Genomic DNA, 11,266 nt, shown 5'->3' with positions numbered 1-11,266 from the left:
ACGAAAAACACAAAACGGATTGCCAGAAAATTGTCGGTACGAGCAATTTTTTTTCATTTCTATACCCCTTGCCCCTCTCTCCTACAAACAAAGACTTGCCGCAAGTAAACTCGCCTAATCTAAATCAAGACTAAAATGCGATGGAGAAATAATAATAAAGGAAATTAATATTTGGAAAAATATAATAAAAAAACTAGTCATTTTTTCAAATATTCTTCACGATATGAATAATTTTTTTATGAAAATTAATACAACAGTTTACATATACATTAAAGCAAATTGATAATTCAATAAAAATAATGAATTAAACAAATAGATTAGAAAATTATATTTTTTTAAATAATAATGATTTGGGGAAAACCGTGTATTAATAAATAAAATTATTTTTTCTAATCTTTGTAAATATGTATATTTTAAAATAACATATTTTTAAATGTGCTAGTCTTACATAAAAATAAACAAGTACATATATTTATTTGTTATAAAGCATTTTTTTTTGGGGAAACCAGTAGAATTATTATATTTAAACTACATATACATATATTCAATATAAAGTATATTTTATATTCCATAACTTCTATATTATATATTCCATATATTGTGTGTACATTTGAAACTGATATTTATTGATTTATTTAAAAAAACATTGTTTAAGGTAATTCAAGTATTGATCAAAATAATTGTTATATTTTAATTTTTTTATGTATATATTCAATATATGTTATATATGTATTTCATATCCTGTACAAATTCGTTAGTAATGTATTTTTTAATAAAAATTTAATAAACAACTTTTATTAATATTTTCACAAATTTTCAAACTTTTATTTAAAACACTGTTCCAATTAATAGAACACTTGCACAACCAATAACCGTCAACACCATCATGAACCATAACAAATATACAAACAATTTATATAAAACTTACATTATTTTTATAATTAATTTTTTTATTTATTATATATCTATTTTTCAGTATTCGCGAATTTAAAAACAAATATTTACGCACATCAAATCCGAAAGATGTTTATATTTCAAACGATGAAGTAATACTAATGTTTTTGACAAAAAATTCCTCTACATTTACTGAGAGGGAGAAGGCTAATTTTAAATTTGGAAATTCCAGGTCACACCGTGGCTAGGTCAAAGATAAAAACATATCCTTACTAAAAGACAACACTCTCTTTTCCAGACACTCTTTTTTCATCTCAAACAACATAAAAGAACCTTCAGCACACTACCTACCTGCACAATTTATCTAAATATCCTATTTTGAGATAATTAAATATTTGTCGAGTGGTTTATTGGCCCTGAATGATGTGGATGCTCGCTCATATGCATATTCATCATCATCATCATATGTGTTATTTCCGATTGTCTGATCGTTCCAGCTGTTATTGTTATGTGTGTGTAGCGCCGCCGCGGCCAATGCCTTGTCTTGAATAGGAAATTTGACTACATTCTTCTGATATTTTCATTTAATTTTTGGATTTTTGTTAAGGAAATTATCGGGTTATTCTCTCATATTTCGGTGTGAGCAAAACCGCTGCTGTTCCGATTGACTACTACTGATGACAGCGCGCTTATCAGTTGTCGGAATGGCATAATGTGTTTGAAAACCATAATGATTCTTATGGGTATTTTTCTTAGTAATAGGGAATTTTTGCCTTTTAAAAGTCACTCGCATCATGGGAAAAGTAAACAAAGAATTGATTTTCCAATTGCCACCAAATGATGTGAATGTGCTGGCTTTTTTCTTTGTTGTTTGTTGAAGAAATCTGAACGATCTCTAATAAATGCGCACATTAGTATGTGAGTACATACACACTATATATACATATGTGTAAGAGGAATAAAATAAAATTAAAAAAAATAAATAAAAACTAATTTAATTTTAATATAAATGTGTAATAATGTTTTAATAAAAAAATTATCTTGCCTAAAATATTATTGAAAAGTCCTTTATTATTATAAAGCTGTCATAATCTAAATATATATATATATATATATATTCTATGCTAATGCATCTTATAACAATATACGAGATGTCCAGATTACATCATTTGTATATAGGAGCTGAATTAAAATCTAAAATTATATAGCGACTTGTAATTCTAAATTATAATCGCCATCTTTGGCAGATTTTAGAATCAGATCGACATATCAAAATGGAATTTTGAGCAAACATGGCACATACAAAATGAAAAAAATTTAATTCTCAGTATTAAAGATAATTTTTCTTCGTCTTAGATGATTAATCCTTGAGAATATTTTCCTATGACTGACTGCGGTTTTGTCAGTACCAACTTTAAACTTTACATATCCCCTCCGAAAAACTTTTTCCCTTTATTTATTCCTCTTGGGAACATAGAACATTTAAAGAAAATTCCATTCTATTCTTACTAATAGTTCTGCGTCATGTATTTCTAGGACGGCCAGATCTTCTAGAGCCTTGAGGACCTGGCTTTGTTGAGTCTATTCTTAACAACATCTTCAATTCCTCCATCTGCACTCATGAGGCATAGGATTTTACGTATTTCAGGGTTCGTTGCCAATCATTAATTGATCAAACTTGATAAATTCTTGGTTCAGATAATGGGTTGTGCAAAATTTGGTTCAAATTGGACATTCCATTTGCCTGATATTGGATTCATAAATATTAAGAATTTTGACCCTTTGTGGGTGAGGTACCAAAAGGAATGGACCAATGGGTCCCATCTTCAAACTTGATCAAGGCTTGGTAAAGATAATAGGTTGTTCAAAATTTGCTTCCGTACATTCCATTAGCTGGATATTGGATTTATAAATATAGAAAATTTTTACCGACTGTGGGGAGGTACCAGAAGGAGTGGGACCAATAGGTCCCATCTTCCTACTTGATCTAGGCTTGGTAAAGTTAATAGGTTGTACAAAGTCTCGGATAAGATCGGATAGTCCGTTTGCATGTTATTATAAAATTATTTTTTGGCACAATTTTGACCATTTTGTGGGGGAGGTATCAGTAGGAGTGGATCTATATTCTCCATCTTCGAACATAAACTATGTTTGAAAGAAATATAAAGATGTGAAAAGTTTGGATGAAAGGTATAATGAATTAATAGATGATCTTGGTTGCCAATTGAACTTGGCGCCCAAAGCATGAGTTTGTCTGTTTTCCGACGTGTTCTCTCAATAAATGCGTTATCACGATTTTGAGAATTTTTTGGGTTTTCGACTGTCAAAAAGGTGTAAACGTCGAAAACGTCATATACCTGTATAAAATGTAATAAATCTAGTAAACTTCATTTATTTGAATATTATTACCATATACATTTTCAAGAATATATATTATTTTTACATATCTGACTGTTTCTTACTAGAACTAATAAAAAATTTTAAACTTTTTGGAGAAGAAAATTTTGAATTTTGAGATGGATTTGAGTAAAGCATACGTAATTTCCAAATTTGGTCTGTTCCCGTACTTGAAGAATCTACTACTTTTTACTACGATAAAAAGTTTTCCTTTATCTAAAAATATTGTAAAAACTAGTAGATTCTTGCATTACGGGAACAGACCAATTGATTAATGGAAATATCTATTTTGTCAAAAACCCATGGTTTTGGGTGGGTTTCCGACTTTTCTGGCGTATGTATTATACGTCGGAAATGTATGTCATTTACGTCACTGTTTCTGACAGACCATCTCTGGTTATCATGCGCACCAGCCGTCCAGATAGACGCACCGACATTTGTAAATCCACTCCAAATTGTCTGAAACGAATTTGGTCCAAAGGAATTGGAATTTGGTCCAAAGGCCTAAAACTAATATTTCAATGAGGCTCATTAGCCATACATTTATTCTGACTTTTCTTCGTCGTAACATTTTTATGGATCTAGGTTTGGTAAAAGTGTTATGATGTGCAAAGATTTGATCAAAGCCTGCTCATTCGCTTGATATTGAATTAAATAAATTCAAATTTTTAAGCTTTGTAAAGGAGTTACGAAAGGGGTAAACCGATGGACCTCATCTTCGGACTGCTAAAAAATTGGATTTAATTTTTTTCCAAATGTAGACAAATGGAATATTATCAAATCCATTGCATATACGTCAAATAAATCCTCATATCGTAGGTTAACCTGGTACAAAGTTCTAGTTTATCAATAACCATTTTTTTCCAAAGTGGCCTGTTCTATCAAAACAAAATACATACATATTTTCGTGTATATTGTTTTGAATACTATGTGCATTGTTTGAAATACTATGACAAAAATATTTAAAATAAAATGAAATATATTGACATATAATTGACAGACAGCCGAACAGACATTTTTAAATCGACTACAAATTGTCTGAAACACATGCACATACTGAATAAATAAATACAAATGCAACAAGTAGATGTAGTTATTTAACATATTTTTTTAAAATTGTACCAAAAACGGGAAACCTGAATTGAGCGACACGTTTTCTTCACAATATCGAATAAGAAATCAAATTTTAATACACCAGATTTAATTCAGATGCTTCTCAAGTTTGCTGTCAAAATGCATCATTGTGAATAAACTTTACACGATTGCAACCTGCGTGACCATGGCACAATAAATAGGTAGTCCATTTAGCGCAGCTGATGCCTCGATTAACTGTCAAGGTGGTTAATTTCTATATGAATTCGATGTGCAATGTTGCCAACCACGTGAAATATTATAAGGAAAAATTTGACAGAGGATCGAGACAAAAACAAAAGTTGTTGTTTTGATACATCACCTTATTATTGCATCATGTGTGTGACCTTATTAATAGACATTAGATTAGCACATGATCCAATAATAGGGTCGTCCGATAAGGCCAGGTGATTTCACCCGAGCTGTCAAATTTTGACTTAACGTAAACAAACAATTTGACAGCTTGGGGGGATTTTAATCCAAAATTGTCGATAACTATTGCTTCTGACACGACCTGTTTATTAGATCATGGATTAGCATAACATGTCATATAAAATTGATCATGTGCACACCGCTCTGGATTTGTTAGTAGGAAGAACTCGATTTATCAAAAATCGAAAGAAGAAACAACAAGTCTGAAAAATGAATAGCCTGTTTCACTAAAACGATTGAAAGATTTTTCGATCGAATGTAGTCACTCGAATTCGAATCAAATTTGGTTTCTGTAACAAACAACTTATCGTTCGATATGAGTCACATCTACTTTTGAAAAAGTACCAAATTGAATGTATATTTTTACTATTGCATCTGCGCCAATTAAAAACGGCGAAAATGGATGACTACATTTTTTAATTGATCGAAAAATGTTTACATTTGGTCTGTTCCCGTACTGCAAGAATCTACTACGTTTTACTACGATAACGAATTTTCCTTTATGTTATCGAAGAAAATAGTAAAATCTAGTAGATTCTTGCAGTACGGGAACAGACCAATTTATAGAAAAACAAATTTTTCAATGACTAGAATTCTATTTTCAAAAAACAAAATTTCCAAAATACGCATTGTCAATGTTGAAAATTTTCAACTTTATATTTTTATACGCAATGCGTATTTGGGTAATATTCATTTAAATACATGTAATTAACTTTTGAGGTGAATAAATTCGTACGCATACGCATGATTATTATTATTTCACCTGTTGTTGTCAACAGGTGAAATAATGCTGTGAAATGTATAATTTTTAGCTTTGTGTTAATATACCAAGTATTTAGGAAAAAATCGACTTTGTGACTTCCTCAAAGATCAAAAGTCGATTTCGACTTTTAGATTTTTCTACACAAAAAGTCGATTAATCGATTAGTCAAAAGCCGATTTACTTATCCCTAATTCACATGCAGGTCGGCCCGACAACTGCGAAAAATTCCAAAACATTGTGCCCCGAAAAATGTTGGGTTTATTAAATAAAACTAAATTGGTTATTGCTCCCGCTGTTCGGGGCATATCTTCCAGTTGCGTTGCACGTACATCTGCTGAAGAAACCCCACAAGTCGTCGAGAAACCCAACGTTCCAGTACCACCAACATCAAGTGGACCGGCATTGTTGTTGCCACAAACATTCAAGGAATTCGCACCCTTAAATCTCAAAGATTGTCGCCAAGCATGGATAGAGAATATCGATGCCGTCGAAGAACGTAAATTGGGTCTCATCGAACTACATCCTGATGTCTTCGCCACACAGCCCCGAGTTGATGTAATACAGGAGAATATTGAATGGCAAAGAAAGTACCGTTATGTAAGTTTTGCCGATACCAAGAATCGAGCTGAGGTACGTGGTGGTGGACGTAAACCATGGCCACAGAAGGGTGGCGGTCGTTCTCGTCACGGTTCGCTTAGATCGCCCATGTTGAAAGGCGGTGGTATATCACATGGTCCCCGCTCACCCACCACCCACTTTTATATGCTACCATTTTTGAAGAGAGTTTTGGGATTGACATCAACTCTTAGTGTTAAATTGGCCCAGGATGATTTGCATATCATCAGTAATGTTGATATACCCAGTCAAGATCCAGATTTTATAAAGGATTTAATACATGAGAGGAATTGGGGGCCATCTGTTTTGATTGTTGACAAGTAAGTGTGTAGCATGGATCAGTTGATCGAACGTATTAATGTGATTATTGTTTTTTTGCAGGAATGATGAATTCCCTGAGAACATCTGTTATGCTACCGATTCCTTGGGCTATGTCAATTTAATGCCTGCATTTAGTTTAAATTGTTATTCAATGTTGAAACACGACACATTAGTTTTAACCGTGGATGCGGTCAAACATATTGAAGATCGCCTGTTGTACCAATTACATCGTACCGATGCCATGGTCAAGGGCCAAAAATTCAAATTGGATCAAGTTTAAGTTTGTTACTAGTGCGAAATAAGTATTGTTAATAAAACATTTTAAAGAAAATCAAAAAGAAATTAAATGAATCACAAATGGAATTGCAAATTTACACAGCCACAAATGCAGTCAAATGCTGAATATAGAGATGTAAGTTAAGTTTTACTTCTATGGTAGTTAGATGTATTGTAAATTGTAGATTCAATTGTGTTTATTGTTATTGCCACTTTTTTATTGAAAATTATAACAGCGATATCAAGTGTCAGTGATTTGTGCACTTTCTTCTCCCAGCAATACGTTTAATATCAAAATATAATCAATAATATCTGGTAGAATATATAGTCGACATTCAACATTATCGTAGCACAGATTATAAGCATATTTATATATGGGGTATAGTCGCAATAGTTGGTAATTTTATTGGTTCTGCTGTTGACCCCTTTCAACTTCGTCTTATTATTTGTTTCCAACGGGCAATTTTCCTTGAACTCTTTTGATTTTGGCTGGATGCCAAAAATGTATATAAGCATGCTTGTAATATCTTGCTCAGTTTTATGATTTGTAATATATTTGATAATACTAATATGATGATAATATGATAATAATAACATGATAATACAATTTTACATTTGTCGATATTCTTCAATAGTCACCTCAGTCCATTCTCCGTTGCAAGAAATTCACATCGGCTAGCCATCAACTTTGTATTAAAAAAAAACTTATGTTTGCTTTCAAAAAATGATTTTCGGAACAGCCTATTGATTACATTTTGCCAATAGTATTGTGTTGTTGGATTGCAAAGCCCAAATTAACATCGTTATGCCACTACAAGAGGTTTCTAGCATCTACAACAGTAACTTGTATTCCTCCAATCCTACCCAGTGCAACATTTGGTTAACATCATATTTGAATTTTCTCCTCAAAGAATTCCTCAGTATTTACTATTGCAGTTTTCTTCTTTTATATTGTTTGTATCACAGCTGTACAAAAAATGTATTTTAACAAAATTAAATTAAAATTATTGAAAATTATAAACATAATAATTCTAGAACAGGTTATTCGACTTATAACATAGATGAATTTTGGAAATATGATAGCTTAGTTCTTCTTTTTCTTTTTGTCGGGTTGAATCAAGCCCTGTGCTTCCTGATATTGACGTACAATTTGTTCTTGTACATCGGGCAAACATGGTGAATAACGGGAATATTCCATTGTGAATTCACCTTTACCCTGGGTGCTTGATCTGAAAAGAAAAAAATCCAATTTTAATTAGGTCTCCTAAAACAACATAAACTATTTTCTCTCACCTCAATTCACCAGCATAACCAAACATATCATTAAGTGGAACTTCAGCATAGACGGTAAACCATCCCTCGTTACCATCGGTACCGGTAATAATACCATGACGTTTATTCAATTGACCCATTACAGCGCCTTGGAATTCTTCGGGGGCTGTTACTTCCACCAACATAATGGGTTCAAGAATTTGCCATGCACCTTGTTGGAATACTTCCTTAATGGCACCATGGGCAGCCAACATAAACGCCAATTCACTGGAATCTACAATGTGGTGTCCACCATCTTGCAAACGGAATCGGATGCCAGACAATTTGTGACCCGACAACATACCCTTTTGGGCCATTTCACGGAAACCCTTCTCTACACCAGGTATAAATTGTTTGGGCACATTTGTACCAATGGTCTCATCAACAAATTCCAATAGGGTGTTTTGATGTGGTGGCAATGGTTCCATGACACCAATGATACGGGCATATTGACCGGAACCACCCGATTGTTTCTTATGCAAATAATCGAATGAGCAGGGTGCCACCAATGTTTCTCTGAAAGCAACCTTGGGCTTGCCCAGGGTAACGGGACAGTTGTATTCACGTTCCATACGTTGGGCATAGATTTCCAAATGCAATTCACCCATGCCAGATACCAAAGTCTCCTTAACATCGTTGTCATAATAGAAATGGAAGGTGGGATCTTCCTTGGTAAATCTTTGTACAGCCTTGGCGAAGTTATCACGATCCTTGGGATTGTTTGGTGTGATTGCCATCGATACAACGGGATCGGGTACATAAATCGACTCCATACTTAGGCCATCACGTGGATTGGTGGTGAAGGTATCACCGGAGGCACAATCAACGCCAAACAAGGCGAAAATGTCACCAGCATATACCTCGTTGACATCCTCCATGTTGTTGGAATGCAGGCGTACTAAACGGGCCAGACGCACCTTTTTGTTGGTTCTGGAATTGAAGATGGTATCGCCTTTACGCAATACACCTTGATAACAACGCAAATATGTCAATTGACCAAAACGACCGGCTTCCAATTTAAAGGCTAAACCCACAAATGGATCTTTGCCATCGCGTGCAGGATTCAAGACAATAGTTTGTGGTTCCTTGCCGTCTTCCTCAATCATGGCAATGTTTTCTACCTCTCCGGGATGGGGCAAGTAGTCAATGACAGCATCCAGCAAGGGTTGTATGCCTTTGTTTTTCAATGCTGTACCAACCAAAACAGGCGTGAATGTACGCTTGATACATGTTCTTCTCAAGGCAGCCTTGATGTCATTTTCCGTAAGAGCTTTCTCCTCCAAAAACATTTCACCCAAAGTGTCATCAACATTGGACAAATGTTCAATGAGTTCTTGGCGTCTTTCATCGGATTCGGTGCGCATATCCTTGGGGATTTCATCGTATCTTATATCCGTACCCAAGGGACCTTCGAAATAGATAGCCTTCTCTCCCACTAAGTCAACAATACCCTTGCAGTCACTTTCCAAACCAATAGGCAATTGGATGAAAGCAGCGTTGTGATTCATTTTGGAACGCATTTGCGACAACACTCTATAGGGGTTGGAACCCATACGATCGAGTTTGTTGATGAAACCCAAACAGGGTACATTGTAACGTTTCATTTGACGGTTGACAGTCAACGTTTGAGATTGGACACCGCCTACGGCACAGAGTACCAAAATTGCACCATCCAAAACACGCAAAGCTCTTTCGACTTCTACGGTAAAATCCACATGGCCAGGTGTATCGATGATATTGATGTTTGTGTCCTTCCACAGGGTGTAGGTGGCTGCAGATTGAATTGTAATACCACGTTGTCTTTCCAATTCCATAGAGTCCATAGTTGCACCCACATTGTCTTTACCACGGACCTCGTGCATGGCAGCAATACGACCGGTATAGAACAAGATACGTTCCGTCAAGGTGGTCTTACCGCTGTCAATGTGAGCTGAGATACCGATATTGCGGATTTTTTCAATTGGTTTGTGTTCGGCAAATTTCAAATGTGTACAATAACCATTCTGGAAATGTAGAAAGGGAGAAGATGAAGGAAACTCTTGTATCCATTTACAACAAGGCAACCAATATTACATAACCTACATTTTTTTGTTCACAAAATCAACAGAAAGTTGTCAATTAAAATTACTTACATTGTTGAGGGTTTTAAGGTTATTTAAACGGTTAACTAGATTACTAGTCACCAAACGTTTAATTAATGTCATCGTTAATTAATTTTATTTATATTTTCCCAATACCAACTCGAAAAAATCACACAATCTCAAAAAACTACGGTCCCCACAACTGCACTGCAGTGTTACAGCAACAACGAAAAAGACGGCACGTTACAGCTGTTTATGACAATATGATTGGGTAGAGTTGCCAATGAGCTGTTAAATAGCAAACTAATGATTACTTTGTTTTGAGTAATCATGGCATGTTGTGACTTTTAACGCACCAATTAGTGATGTTAATAATTTCAAGGCGGAATTTCAGGTGTTTTAGGAAAATTCAAACAATTAGGAGATATATAATAATTGAAAGATTCCTTTTCTTTATTTTTTCCCAATTAAAATGCATACAATGAGGTTGTTATATAATTTCTGTATATTTATTAACAATAATAATTTTGTTTTACACTAAAATAAGGAGGTATATAGGTATGTTGCAATGGTGTTCCTTTGTATTTTTATTAAAACAATTAACATTACGTTTTTAGTATTATATTTTACTTGTTTCATATATAAAATAAGTACGCGTTTATATTACTAAATCCACTCGATTTCAAACGCCAATTCCATAGCGTATACGTCAAGTTAATCCTGTTCACAAATACAGTGTATTATATATACTTCACATATACACTATGGAATTGACATTTGGGATCGAGTGGATTTCGCAAATTTAAACGTCGTAGTCTAAACCAACATATGTCAAATAATTGCAATAACATAAGACACACTGACATCGAACGTCTTATGATAAATCATCACTTAATCTTCATTTCAAAATTAATTTCCATTGCATATATTTAAAATGCAGCATTAAACATAGTGGAACAGTATGGGAGCATTTACACCGAAGGTGTTATTTGATATATCGTCATTTTAATTGCCACTTCCGTTGTACATATGTAAAGTAAATGAT

At 33.9% G+C, this 11,266-nt stretch overlaps 2 protein-coding genes across 2 annotated transcripts; one reads left to right on the top strand and one right to left on the bottom strand.

Annotated features, from left to right (window-relative positions):
- The first annotated feature begins 5,866 nt into the window (after window positions 1–5,866).
- LOC133329488 (large ribosomal subunit protein uL4m) lies at window positions 5,867–6,843 on the top strand. The gene is made up of 2 exons (XM_061537961.1): window positions 5,867–6,552; window positions 6,614–6,843. The coding sequence occupies exons 1-2, from the start codon at window positions 5,867–5,869 to the stop codon at window positions 6,831–6,833; spliced, it is 906 nt and encodes a 301-aa protein (XP_061393945.1). The 3' UTR covers window positions 6,834–6,843.
- Window positions 6,844–7,765: 922 nt separating this feature from the next.
- Window positions 7,766–10,391, bottom strand: LOC133329490 (elongation factor G, mitochondrial). The gene is made up of 3 exons (XM_061537963.1): window positions 10,273–10,391; window positions 8,123–10,143; window positions 7,766–8,058 (listed from the first exon to the last, which is right to left on the bottom strand). Exons 1-3 carry the CDS (start codon window positions 10,342–10,344, stop codon window positions 7,914–7,916), a joined length of 2,238 nt encoding a protein of 745 aa, XP_061393947.1. The 5' UTR covers window positions 10,345–10,391; the 3' UTR covers window positions 7,766–7,913.
- Between the last annotated feature and the right edge of the window lie 875 nt (window positions 10,392–11,266).

This window comes from Musca vetustissima, unplaced genomic scaffold, assembly GCF_032173495.1.
Source record: "Musca vetustissima isolate MV318-11 ecotype Yass unplaced genomic scaffold, APGP_CSIRO_Mvet_v1 utg6009, whole genome shotgun sequence".
In the NCBI taxonomy this organism is placed as follows: domain Eukaryota; kingdom Metazoa; phylum Arthropoda; class Insecta; order Diptera; family Muscidae; genus Musca; species Musca vetustissima.
The sequence above is the reverse complement of the archived record's forward strand: the minus strand, read 5'-3'. Positions and strand labels throughout refer to the sequence as shown.